This window comes from Azolla caroliniana, unplaced genomic scaffold, assembly GCF_043228905.1.
Source record: "Azolla caroliniana isolate FFs.n. ecotype wild unplaced genomic scaffold, voAzoCaro1.0.p SCAF_13, whole genome shotgun sequence".
Taxonomy (NCBI): domain Eukaryota; kingdom Viridiplantae; phylum Streptophyta; class Polypodiopsida; order Salviniales; family Salviniaceae; genus Azolla; species Azolla caroliniana.
The window spans coordinates 15,742,693-15,756,803 of NW_028230448.1; the positions used below are offsets into that span (position 1 = coordinate 15,742,693).

The 14,111-nt window shown below is 39.1% G+C and overlaps 1 protein-coding gene across 1 annotated transcript; it reads right to left on the minus strand.

Moving 5' to 3' along the window:
- Nucleotides 1-5,297: 5,297 nt before the first annotated feature.
- Nucleotides 5,298-9,888, minus strand: LOC147856341 (heat shock 70 kDa protein 15-like). The gene is made up of 9 exons (XM_087329153.1): nt 8,655-9,888; nt 7,619-7,858; nt 7,440-7,535; nt 7,134-7,352; nt 6,837-7,034; nt 6,596-6,742; nt 6,227-6,376; nt 5,939-6,069; nt 5,298-5,803 (listed from the first exon to the last, which is right to left on the minus strand). Exons 1-9 carry the CDS (start codon nt 9,822-9,824, stop codon nt 5,617-5,619), a joined length of 2,538 nt encoding a protein of 845 aa, XP_087185279.1. The 5' UTR covers nt 9,825-9,888; the 3' UTR covers nt 5,298-5,616.
- Nucleotides 9,889-14,111: the final 4,223 nt, after the last annotated feature.

The following is a 14,111-nucleotide window of genomic DNA, read 5'->3' on the forward strand; positions in this document are numbered from 1 at the left end:
GAAGATGATGATGATGATGATGATGAATAGGCGACAAGAACGAAGGAAAGGTCAATGGGGAGGATTCAGGGAGCTGAGAAGGGCAAGAAAGGAGGGAGAGGGAGATCTGTGCAGAGGAGGCGTGGCTCCGCCATAGCCAGCGGAGCTTAGAAAAGCTCAGAGAGAGAGAGAGAGAGAGAGTAGGCAGTAGAAGTCTGTGTGTGTGTGTGTGTGTGTGTGTGTGGAGGCATTCATTCATTCCTTCATTTTCATTTCATTGATCTTGTGGAGAAAATAACCAGAAATAAATAAATAAAAGGGAAAAAGAAATAAGAAATAACTACATATTTCTAATAAAAATGCATTTATTTTTTAGTTCATTACATTTCCAAGTGTAACTGACCCCACCTACCCCCCCCCCCTCCTCCCAAAAAGAACAAATATTACGTATTTATTTTTCTAACCCCCCAACCAAAAAAACACTACACAATTTTGCATAAACCCTCATCCCCTTCCTCTTTTGGGTAGGTTATTTCGGAGTTTCTAGGTGTGTAGGTAGTAAGTATCTCATCTCCATGAAAGGGAGAGAGAGAGAGAGAGAGAGAGAGAACCGGGACATTGCCATCAAAGAGGACATGACCCTCATGGTAATGTACACACCCGGACTAAAGCCCATTTACACAAGGTTGCTCCAATGCTCGTGTATGGTACATGTGTGTGTGTGTGTGTGTGTGTGTGTGTGTGTGTGTGTGTGTGTGTGTGTGTGCGTGCGCGCGCGCGCATGTGCACTCCCACAAGGCACCAACGTAAAAAGGTGAGGGACTTTGTAACTAGCTTGAAGACGGTGTGAGAGGTTTGTTGTTGCATTTGGTATATGCTTCACATTGTCATAGTATGAAACGTGTCCTTCTCCCTTGGGATCTCTATGCATAGCTCTTAATTGCAAGTTAATTGTTGTGGATGCGGGGAACATTAATTGTTGTGGATGGGAGGAGGGGTGGTATATGCTTCACATTGTCGTAGTATGAAACATGTCCTTCTCCCTTGGGATCTCTATGCATAGCTCTTAATTGCAAGTTCATTGTTGTGGATGCGGGGAACATTAATTGTTGTGGATGGGAGGAGGGGGGGCTTGACAGATAATAATAATAAAAGCATATAGAACAAATGGCTCGTTGCTAAGATTGTTGTTGGCCTCTACATGGGTGGCCCTTAATTGTTAGATCATTGTTGTAAGTGTGGTTGAGAAACATTTTGTCCAACGTGAGAGAGAGACACTCACTCACTCCCTCACTCAAAGAGAGAGACGAAGACAAAGACACAAAGAGAGGAGGAGAGAGAGAGAGAGAGAGAGAGTAGTCATGGTGGTGTTTTTCTCTTTCGTAGTGAAAGCCATCATTTACAAAAAAAGAGAGAGAGAGCGAAGGAGGAGCCTAGATGGATGTAGCCAGTTGGTAAGGTTACCCAACGGAGACTAGGTGGTCATGGGTTCAACCCCTACGTTCCACAGTGGCATCTAGTGAAATAAGAGATATCTATGGAGTAAGAGAGAAGTGAGAAAATTGGGTTTCCAACCCAAGATATAGTGTTAATAGTGTCTATGACGTCTCACAGGTAAGCAAATTATAGTAAAAAGAGAGGGAGAATCATGACATTTATGGAAATGAGACAATGATTACACATCCCACCCAATTGTGGGTTTTTTTTTTCCAAAAAAAACTCCTTCCATTACTTAAAAAAAATTACAAATGAGATGATTATGTACAAATCCTTGTAGGGACACGATAGTTCCATCTTATGTGGATGCCCACTGACTCAAGAAAGGGAGAGGACGACCATTGTTGGATGAAGGCTATTCGTTGTCTTTGAACTCCCTCAAAGCCACCCTTGAGGCCATCGTATTGGCTCTTGAGAGTGGCTACAATTTCACTACATATCTCTTGTTGTAACCTTGTTGGATGCATGGGTTGGTTAGAGAAGACCTGTCTACACCGTTGTTTCCATAGAATCCAAAGAGTTATTGGGCTGACCAATTCCAACACAACTTGAGATTTGTCATTAAGAGGAGTTGAGTGGATATTGCCACTGGTGGAGAAAAAAACTTTTTGTGCTTTTATCACCAAAGTCATCCCCTCCTCCTGATGCTCGTATCTGCCAACTGGGGTCTGCCATGATAGCCAACATATATTTCCCCACTTGCTTGAGCCTTGCACCTGGCATAATTGTAACAAGCGGCCATCCCCCCGCCATATTCGATGGGACGTCGGGCACTCCCACAGAGCGTGTCGTATTGATTCAACTGCATTTGGGCACTCTACACAATTAGGAGAGCTAAGGTTCCCAGGTTGCCATGCTCCCATCAGTAGGGACTTATGTATTAATAGCCATTGGAATGTGGTAATTCGTCTCGCGTGTTCTTGTTTCCAGATTTTCTACCAAAACTTGGTGATAATTGTGGGAGGAACTTGAAATGTGTGCTAGACCTTCGCAGCAACCAACTATCATGCGGTTTGAGCAGCTAGAATGTGGCGACCCAATCTAGTTGTGAATTGGAAGAAAGGAATGGGTTTGCTTCCTGGCCCCGCGTAAGGATCAAGCCATGTCCATTGCAAAGGGTCTCAACTGACCTTACGTAGCCATGTGTTTTGATGAGTACATATGTGCCAATCAGGTTGTACTTTGATTAGATTAGGATCTACAATCCATTTATGACCAGTATACGCGAGTACTCGAATTGCGTTATTCTATGTTGGTGTCTCAATGTCTTGCAATTCAGAGCCTTCGATCCTGCTTGGTGGTCCCCTACCTCTCGGGATCAGAGATCCCTCCTCCTCGTGCCCTATCCATTTCTCCATTGTCGTCCTTTGAGTAGCAGTTTCCCTAGTCAATAGAACATTAATGATTTCCGATCTCATAGTCCATTCGCCACTGATTCCATGGAGTATGTTGGCTTGATCTTGTATTGGCAGTGACATAAACCGTCACCAACATTCTATACTTTTTCTTGGACCTTTTGCAATGTATCCCCATGACAACACCTTATGTGATCCCAGTAGTTGATTAGATTCATCCTTGATTAGGCGTTGTGAGTATAGGCCAATGCCACCTTGGCGCGAGTTACATGGTCTTCCTTACCAGACCAAATGTAGTTGCGAACCAATCATTGAATCTTATGTATACTTTCCTTGGAGATTGTCCAGCATGATAGACTGTACCATGTTGTTGCGTGTAGTACCTGGTTTGCCACTATGATGCGACCCGCTAGCGACAATTTTTTCGAACTCCAATGTATCAACTTTTGTCGAATGGAATGGATAACGGGTGCAATCATAGTCTCCGGCGGTATGTTGAAACCAATTTGGAAACCCAATATTTGGTGCTCGCTCCTTGATTGATCCATTTGAAAGCGGGATGTGGGTGCCACGCCGGATGTGTTTCATGAGAAAGCCATATTGCGCAAGATTTGTGCCAATTGATCATGGCATTGGATCTCTTTCAAAATACAGCTAACCCACTTTCTAGCGTTTGGAGGTTTTCCAAGTCCCCTTGCAGGTAGACCGTTGTGCCAACTGCAAATTCTATATCCATGATGCTTTGGTGAGAATGAGGTACAAGAAGACCACGTAGGTTGAGATGCCACGAGTTGAGAAAGCAAGAGAGTGCTTCGGCGTATACCAATTGTGGGTTTATTTAGTAACAACTAAAAAATATTGCATTGATACAAGGTCCTTTATCTCTAAAAACAAAAGAGCAATGTCGGTTGGTGTCTACGAGGTCAAACGTCGTTTTTACAAGTACTACACTAATATTTTGTATCATTGCTTTGGTAAATCTATTTGATGGCTATCATCGAAAGCAGAACAAGATTGGAAAGTGCATAACTCTAATTATGGATGGTGGTAGATCTTAAAACGTAATTGGCAATTTAAATTGCCACTTGTAGCAAAGGTCTTCATGTGGAGAGTTTTAATTGGGGGTTTGCCTTTGGGATTAGCTTTAAAGTAACGTGGACTAGTTGTTGACATTTGCTTCTTTTGCATTGTTTCAACGAAAGATAATACTCATCATTTTATATCATGTTTGATTGATAGTCAAATTTGGAGATACATTTCTCAAATTCCACAAATTTGGCCCGATGTTATTTGACACGAAGATAGTGGGTGTTGCATAATACACATTGGCCAACTTAATATCACTGATGGAGATCGTTTTTTTATTTTTGAGGTATTGGGGATTGCGTGATAATTGGGATATGAGCACTGCTTTTTTTGTATCATTGCTCCGTTGAATTTCTTCGATGGCTATAATCCAAGGCTGAACCAAAATGGAAAGTGCATAACTCTAATCATGGATGGTGGTAGATCTTAAAACGTAGTTGGCATTCTAAATTGTCACTTGTAGAGAAGGTTTTGATTTAGAGAGTTTTGATTTGGGCTTTGCCTTTGGATTAACTCTAAAGCGGCGTGGACTAGCAATGAGCAATGGCTCCTTTTGCATTGTTCAAGTGGAAGATAGTACTCATCATTTTATACAATGTTCAATTGTTTGTCATATTTTATAGGGAAAAGTACCATGATACCCCTGGAAGTTCCAAATTTACCAAACTACCCCTATGGCCAAAAAATTACACTTTATAAAGTAATTATACACTCAAATATTTGGTAAATAGGGCTAGTTCGGGTCCATTTCTTCCATCTTTGGTAAATAGGGCTTGTAGATTTGAGTGTACAAGCACATAGATATGATTGTTTATTATCATGTCTCAAAGAGTTAATGAAAGCACTACAAATCATAAAGACTCGCCAATTGTTGAGGTTACATGCCTTCTTCTAGTATACCAATATCAATCTGTACTTCAGTTCTCCCCAATAAAGGTTGATGTTAAATATTCTCTCCAACATTTTAACTTGCACTATACACATGTTACTAATTGCTTTTAAATTGGGGATAATACTCTTTTAGGATTAAACAGAACATTCTAGCATGGCCCATGGTTCAATTATTACTCTTTGCATGTAACACAATAGGAAACTGCAAAATTATTACTCTTGGCATGTAACACAATTGGATACTGCAAAGGCCAAGTGTTTGTTGACATATTGGTTGTGCACATTATCTGGCATATTAAGCAACTTGTTGATTTAAAGATAGTAACAAGCTCTTCAGTTAACATCAAAAAACAATTTGCAAGTCAATAATAAGCAACTGAGTGCTAATGAATAAACATCTATTCATTCAATTTATTATTTCAGTTGATAATTAATGCATTTTGTTTAAGACCATGTACCTGAACGTGTATAAACCATTTAAAAATAAAATGAAAAAGAAAAACTGGTTTGCAGACATGTTTGCATTTACTTTCCAATCAAACATTTTTGCTCAACTACAAACTAGTACCATCTGTAAGAATAATTTTCTCATACGACTAGCTCATACTCGAATTCTAAAGCTGAATTCCTTGTGACGGCAATGAAAAGCTTGTCCTCACAAAAAGGTACAAAATGTATGTATAAAACTCATGGGCAAATCCTTCCACGTCACAGCTATGATAAAAAAGAAAACAAAAAGTTGTAAAAAATATTGCAAAAAACTCTTTGTGGTAGAAAAGCATCATTCACTGGGTTATCATGGCAGTCCTCAATCTGTCTGCATTGTATCGCCCTCTTGGTTAGTTTCTGTATCCATAGGCTGAGTAGTTTCAGAATCACCAGGACCCTTGGGGTTGGAATTGCCCTCCGTCTCTGGTGTTGTGGTCTCAGCAGGTGATGGCGAGGCTGGTTTGGGTGGTGGTGGACGAGACTTAGTCATGATAGGTTTGCAAAACCTGACACAATATCAAAAACATGATGTCGTTCATTAGCAAGGAGGTAAGGGGCTTTATTCCTATGAAATAATCAGTATATAATCTTAAGCTTTCTAATTAGACAATAGGAGTTCTACTAATGCATAGAGAATTTACCGATCAAGCACATCCACTTTCTTCTTAACCTCAGCAGAAAGAAGCACTGGATTAGCTGACCGAGGAAGCTGATCTTGTTGTGCTTTTTTCTCTTTAAACCATTCTTCAGCTTTGTTACACTCAGCAATAACCTGTAACCAAAAAAATCAAGAAATTGGACATGAGTAGAGGAATTTGTCAAAGTTGGAACTCAAATATAAAATGGACATAAAAACAAGTGTATTTTTGTTTAGTGAGATTCAATCACATCATTGTGCACAGTATATTACTTCAATAAATAAAACTTGCCTTCTCTTTCTCAGCAGAATCTATATGATCAAACTTAGGATCCTTCGATTTTGCTGCTTCACGAAAGCTGTTGATGCAATACACTAATTGCTCAATAGAAGGTCCTCTCGCCTCTTCTTCCTTGTATCGTGCTTCAATTGGATCCCCTAGCTGTACACATTAAGAAAAACACTTTAAAGGCATAAATACTGAGGATTAATCTAATAATATAATCCTACACCCAATAATCCAGATACAGGTGGTAATGCACACATTCTATAAACTATAGCTAAAGTGTAGAATCGATTTATATAGAATAGTTGGAACATATTCCTATAGGAATCTGCTAGCTAAGAACATTGAAACCTCCATACATAGTGTCTATTCTACCTTTTTCAGTTCTGCCAACTTAGCCACATAAACACCTTTGGTTTCATCCTCTCCTTCTTCATATAGCCAATCTTCAGCATCTTGTAGCCTGGCAACAAGATCTTCTCGTTCGGCATCTGTAGCAAACTCTTTGTATTTCTCATGGATCTACAAAAAACAATAAAATTATCCCATTAAATGGTGGTTTACAGAAGAGGATTTCTTGACCTACGAACATGTACAACAAACAAATGAAGGGTACCTTGTTGCGCATATCATAAACATACGCTTCCACAGCATTTTTCTTATCCTTTGTTTCCTCCATTACTCTGTCTTGCAGTGCCATTTCATATTCCTTTTCGATGCACTTCTCTAAGTCAGCGTGAGGGAGACCACCAACAACAGCTTCATTCACAGCAACATCTGTCCTGATGATTTTCTTTTTCTTTGGTGTTTCTTTCTGCAGAAACAATAACCAATTCAGAGGAATTTCAAATTTAAAGACATTGTTAAACTAGAACTCAAATTTTTGGTATGATGTTCGACATTACTGACAAACCTTTGGCGGTTCAACTTCCATTTGAGAAGATTTTGTTTCAGCTCCCCGGTCATGACCATCGGCATTACCAGATTCACTTGCATTACTGTCAGCGTTGTCTCCCTTTGACTCGTTCAAATCAATATTATTATCTGTTGCTGTCTCTTTATCAACATCCATTGTAATGCTAGTATCAGTAGATTTGGTTACAGGAACTTCTACATCTTCTTCTTCTATCATCTGTAGCAGAGAAAGACATAGACAGTCATATATCCTATTTCAAATTGGCAAACAATAAAGACCAATCAGTTTAATTCGGGTACTTACAGTTGCTGATTCCACTGACACAATTCCGTGTAAATTCAGACGAATTTTAACCTTGATCTTGGCTCTTTCCACCTTGGTTGGCTTGAAAGGACCAATCTACAGAGAAAAAAGACAAAGATTAACAAAAAAATGCATAAACTTTATGATTTGTCAATTGCAATTTACAACCCATTACTTACAGTGAATGTATTAATCTTCTGAGGGGTACCCAGAGGAAGATCTTGCATATCTCCATAAAGAACATCAATGTTAAACGTGCCTGTCCTGTAGAAAGTCAGCATCTTGGTGCTGGGTACTGGATTACCCTTTGGGAATACAACACTGGTGTGGGCCGCCTCAGAAGGAGTTCCTCCTTCTTCAGACTCGGGGGCAGATCCTTTCCACGCAAGACATACCGAGAATGGAAATGCATCTTGAACCTACAAAATTCACATTTTAATGAAATATTTATCACATTTTGAGTGGCTTCTTTCATAATGATTATCACAGGGTAGACAATCCAGCTACAACTATTTGACATTTTTACATTGCTTTGTCTATGAAAACTATCAAAAAAGAGAATGAAAAGAATTGAAACATGAGTAAGGCCCCAGAACAATAGATATGATGTGACGCCTATATTCATCACATTTTGAGCCAGATTATTTTTTCAGACTTAATGTCAATCACCAAGAGAATGGTCTTACATGCACCACAGAGGGCAGAAAAAATGTGACATTTTTTCATAGTCATAAAACATGCAGAGCAAGAAAACTAGATATTGTTTCACATGCATGTCAAACAAGAATGGTTCCTATGCGAAGCCCACATATACTTTCTGGAACATATTATTTTGCCACTGTAAATGAAAAACAAGACATTTTACCATCCTATACAACCTGATGGATAAATAGGCATTTTGAATGTAAAAAGCTGGCAATAATGTATGCGACACAAAAGAAGATTTTCACAAGCTAGGCAGCCAAGCTAGTACAACATTTGACATTTTATGGCCCTTTCTAAAAGTATTTACTACAATGCATGAAATGAGAGGAATTTTTCCATTCTAACCAAGAACTGAAAGAGAAAATTATCTTCAGCATACAGCTATATTTGAATGTCCCTCTTATCTTCCATAGCATGGTCAGAGAAAGAACTCATGTTAAACTCCACAAAGATTACACATGTGCAAGTTCATTTCCAGATATAGAAATGACTTTCCAGACATTTGTTTACCTCAAATTCTCGGACTCGGAAAGTTGGGCTAAGCATAGCACACTGGAGCGCACAACCTCGGGCAACGCATTCACTAGCATTCATGGTCCTGCTAGGCTCCTTCTTGAACACATCAGTAAGAATCTTGATAATTGCAGGGACTCGTGAACCCGAACCCACAACTTCAACAGCATATAACTTATCAGTAGAAATATTTGCTCCCTCTAAGGCTCTTTCACAAAGAGCACTAACACGCTGGAAGATGGGCTGTGCCATCTTTTCAAAATCATCCCTTTTCATAAACCCTCTCACATCTTTTTCATCCATCAAACATTCTATGTTCAATGGAGCTTCAGGGTTTGCACTTAGAACTTTCTTCATCTTCTCACACGCAGTTCTCAACCTCTGCGATGCTCTTGCATTTGAACGGACATCAATCTTGTACTCTTCTTTGAACTTCTGACAGAAATGATCAAATAGAACTTCATCAAAGTCCCTTCCACCTAGGGATCTGTCAAAAGCATGAGTCAACACTTTCAACTGGCCTTTCTTGAAGGCAACCACACATACTTGCATGGCAGCATGTCCTACATCTACAAAAACGACGTTGATGGGATCGTTATCCGGTAAATCAGTCTTGTAGATACCATAGCCAAGAGCTGTAGCAGTGGTCTCGTGCATTAAACGGAGAGGCCTTAATCCTGCTATTGAAGCTGCATCAAGCATGGCTCTGCGTTGAATCTCACTGAAGAAAACAGGTATTCCGATCACACAATCTGCAACATTCGTCTGCAGATTCTTCTCGGCGATACTTTTCAGATTCGACAAGATCATGCCAAGGATCTGAGAAGAAGTGAAAGATCTATTCTCACCAAGGTATTGTACATGAATGAGAGGAATACCTTCGGGACCTTCGCCGACAGAGAATGGAAATCGAAGCAGATCTTGCTGGACATCTTCATCTCTAAAGTTTCGACCAAGGAGGCGTTTGATCTGAGCCACAGTGTTCTTTGGAGACATGGTGAGAGAAGACGCAGCGGCTGTACCCACGAAGCGTTGCTTCTCATTGAAGCTAACGAGAGCGGGAGTTTCCCGCTTGGATTCATCGTTCAGAACCACGTCGATGCCTCTCTGACGAGCGACCGCAACGATGCAGTTCTCGTTGCCAACGTCAAGACCTACGACACTCATGGCTGCTCCTTGACTGCTGCAGAGCAAGGGCTCAGAGCTTCGCAGTGGAACAAGACGGGGGGGGGGGAGGCTAGCTAAGGTTTGAGAATATTGCAGGTATGGGGGAGGGGGGGGGGAGACGGAAGATCGTGGATTAGGGTTAGGGTTTGTGGCAGAAGGAAAGCGCGATGAATGTAAGAAGAGGATCTGTCTGTGCGTCTGGCTTTTACGATTAGGGTTTGCTGCAGTACTGAATGATGAATGGGGAAGGGTGGGGAGGGGAGGGGAGGCTCTAGAAGCTTCTAGAGGCTACCTTAACGAAACCTTTTTTACGAGAAGCTTTTATTTGTTATAATGAGCTTGGGCTTCTCTTTTCCTGAAACTACAAATATGGCCCCCCCTCTTCCCCATTGGCCCTAACACACATCTATCTCTTCCTGTACTATATTATATGTATACTCTCTACTACTCCCTAATGCTCATTCAAGACCTTCCTTCACTCAGAGTGAAGGAGCAAGGAGGGGAAGCTCTGGTCTCGTGTGATCCACCAGAGGCCACTCTCCTAGTGACAAAAACTGCAATTTCCCTGGCCCTGACATTAACTCTTGAATGGCATATTGGGCCATGCCAACAACGCAAGGACAAACACACACTTCAATCCATCGACTTTCGAGAGACTCCCTTGCCTCGCCCTTTTCACACACTTTCAGTATGCACCCTCACCCCCCTTGGGCTGCATTTGACAACATGAACAATGTCTCCATACATGTGTAGGGAATTCCCATTGATTTCTCTCACCTGCTTAGAAGGTTTGAGCTCATATGCGTATGCCTTATTCACGTAGAGAGACATTGTGCTTCTATGTATGGATACCCCTTTTTAGGAAGGTGACACGTATCAAGAACACGTGTATACTCCAGTCCCATAGGTCAAATTTGGCCTCTTTATTGACGATACAATTTCTAATTCTAATTCTAATTGCCACTTTGACGCGTTTGTTGGTTGCAGCTCCCTTATTGGTCTACATCTCGGAAAACTCATTTGGGCATCCCAAGCGTGATCATAGTCTCGGGTGTTCTCACAACATATAGTTAGCATTGTGATCATGGAACCTCTACATATGATTCTACCTCGTCCTTGATATTACCAGCTCAACAAGGTAGTGTGCATTCCAGTTTAGAACATACATACTTTAAAAACATAAAACATTGACCAACCCCCTTCCTTGTTTACTTAGATATATAATAAAGGCCCATTTTCATAATTTGCCTTTTTTCCTATCCTTCTAACTTCTCAACTTGTCACACCACCAAATAAGAGAACTGTATAGCTACAATGCAAATGTTGAAGATGTATATTGATCAAATCCACAACATCTACATACACGTGTAACTGATAGTGTCATTGCAACTGCCAAAGTGCAGATGAAGAGACAATGTACTCTTTTGAAGAGTTAGAGTCTACTTTTAAAAGCTAATGTAAAGCCTAAAATTTCCATAAATATGCATTTTTCATAAATCTGGTTTAGTAAAGCCTAAATTTTAGGAATTGTTTTGATACAAATAGTACAATAAGTATACCAATAAGTATACCAATCGATCTGGTGTAATCGATTAGAAGTCAATTTTAGATGTCATATTACCCTCATTTGTGACAAAATGAATATTCCACACAATTGAATAGAAGTATAGTTAAGTGCAAATCACTCCAATTTTTATCCGTAAAATGTGAGAAGATTATTCCAAACCCATACTTATTGTTGCATATTTTCCATATGGCCTCGCATATATCTTCAGTGACTCCTAATATGCATACCAAGAAGTTACTTTTTAAAGTGACTACATTTGTTGGCATGTGATATTTGTAAGTAAAGTCATGTTTGTAAACATGTGAGGTCATGCACTCTTATTGTACAACAATAATGACAATTAGTTGTATTACTAATTTACACCATACCAAACTCTCCTTTTATGAAGGGTATGGTTTACCCTAGTTTTCGTTGACTTGGTCAAATGACATGAGTGGTTTTAGAACAACCATGCATGCTAATAGTGTATTTGTTGACGAAATTCACATTCGTGGTGAGACATGGGGGCGCTGCTCTCAAATGATAAAACAACCATACATGTTAATAGTGTATTGTTGAGGAAATTCACATTCGTCGTGAGACATGGGAGCGCTGCTCTCAAATGATCATGGGGAAATTTATTTAATAGAAACAAATTGTTTAGCATGTGGTCCTAAAGTTTAATGGTATATGCAATTCTAGGCGAACAAATGGCAATATTAAAGAGTGAAATTTGCTAGAATATGTCTATATGTATTACATATTCAAAAAGTATGCTTGCTTATTTTCTAATCTACCTACATATGTTATGTGTGGGGAAAAAATAAGCAATCGTACTTTTTGGATTTGCTATACATATATGATATATGTATGTACACTAGAGCATTAGTTTAGTTACCCCCCATATTTAACATGGCATTTAGTGGTCTCCTCATGGTATGCCATAGCATTCCTTTGGGGTAGAAGATTCAAGTGAGAATGGAATGGAAGTGCGAGAAGGTTGTCAATTAAAAAGCAAAATTGCCAAATTTTGGGGTGAACATGTGTTCTTATAGATTTTCTAAGATGGAACACAAATTAATGAATGTCATGGAATAAGATATTTGAAGATCTCTACTCTCAAACGAGTTAGGGTCAATCGGGTTTTGGTTGTAGTCATGATCAATGGCGTGTATCTTGAAATGTGTCTTATTTCTTTGTATCTAGAAATACTGGGTGACATCCATAACAATGGATTTTGTATATATTCTATGTGCATGTGGTTGTCTTTGTCTAGCCTTTGTTCACAACATGAATGTGGAAGTATACATTTCTCCAGGCTATTAGGAGTTGTCCCTTTCTTCTCCCTCTTTGAGGTATGGTTCCTTTTTTAAACCAATTAATTAACCATAGGTGATGTCGAACCCATAACTATCAAAACCCAACCATGGGTTGCCCTAAATGGTAACATGAGCTAGTGTGCATGTCTCTAGCCTTAATGAAACTACATGGATATTGTCACTCAAGCTCTTCTAAATTGGTTGTAACTTGCCACCCTTTGAAGAAACTACATGGATATTGACGAGGTTCTCAAGGAGCACATATTTGATTTTTTGGAATATGTGAATGAGCTCTACTAGAAGCTTCAATCTTTGGTGAGTGCTATGATTTCTAATGGTACAAATCTCATTTGTCAAGGACAAGAATGGTGAGAGTGAGATAGGTGCACACAAACCAAGAAGCATAAAATTGCAAAAATATGAGATGCAAGAGAAATGTAGTAAAGTGATTAATTACATGTTTTTGTAGCTACAATATGACGTATTGCTCATTGTAAGTAATTCAAATTTCATTACATGCTCCAATGAATTGGTTTAATTATTGGAAGGACATTATGTTTTGATGAATACATATTTAATTTTTGTAGCATTAATGTGGCAAATAACACTTTGCATGTCATTCACATTTGAACACATGTCCAATTGGATTCACTTGGTTAATAGGACAATATGTCCCCTTTTACTTTTCATTATTGTTACATCCATGTGTTGCATTTTTCATATGGAAGAAACGACAATTAGTTGATGTATAAAAATTTGTGGTTATGGATGTTACAAACTATGCAAAAGATCCAAATATACAAGAATTATAAAAGCAAAATATTGGCCATTGTTTGCTTGTAAGGTACTCATAAATGTCTAGATATGTTCAAAGGGTCTTATAGACACCAAGAATTAGTCCTCATATGAGAAACTTAAAAGAGATCTTATCCAAAAACATGGTTGATCTCAAATGATATACAACTTCTAAAAGTCTCATTGTTGGGGTCACTCATGCATAATGAGTTTTTATTTAATCATGCACCTATTCAGACTTGGCAATATTTGAAAGACATTAAACTGACCTGTAAATATTTTTTGTGGCATTCCATCTCACTATGAGGTTTGTCATGAATAATATATATAACGTATTGCTACAAACAAGTACGTGGCAAGATTTAATTGTCAAATAAAGTTAGCAGCAATTTCTAGACAAATTCCATCAACTTGTATGGACTAAGAGACGCGCGAAAACATTCATGAGATCCATTGCATGTATGGATGGAGAATAATACCCTACTCTGAGTCATCAACAAAATCTATTTTGCGTTACAAAAAGTACAAGTTTACTTGCATTTGCCTAACTCAGAATACGACCCATTCATTTCCTACACATTTCTTAAAGGTCCAATGAATTTTTAAATAATGAAGTGAGGAAGCTGA

Coding starts and splice junctions, on each gene's coding strand:
- LOC147856341 (XM_087329153.1), bottom strand. CDS start 9,824: ATGAGTGTCGTAGGTCTTGACGTTGGCAACGAGAACTGCATCGTTGCG. Junction 7,859..8,654: donor TCCGAGTCCGAGAATTTGAG/GTAAACAAATGT, acceptor TGAATTTTGTAG/GTTCAAGATGCATTTCCATT. Junction 7,536..7,618: donor AGAAGATTAATACATTCACT/GTAAGTAATGGG, acceptor TTTTCTCTGTAG/ATTGGTCCTTTCAAGCCAAC.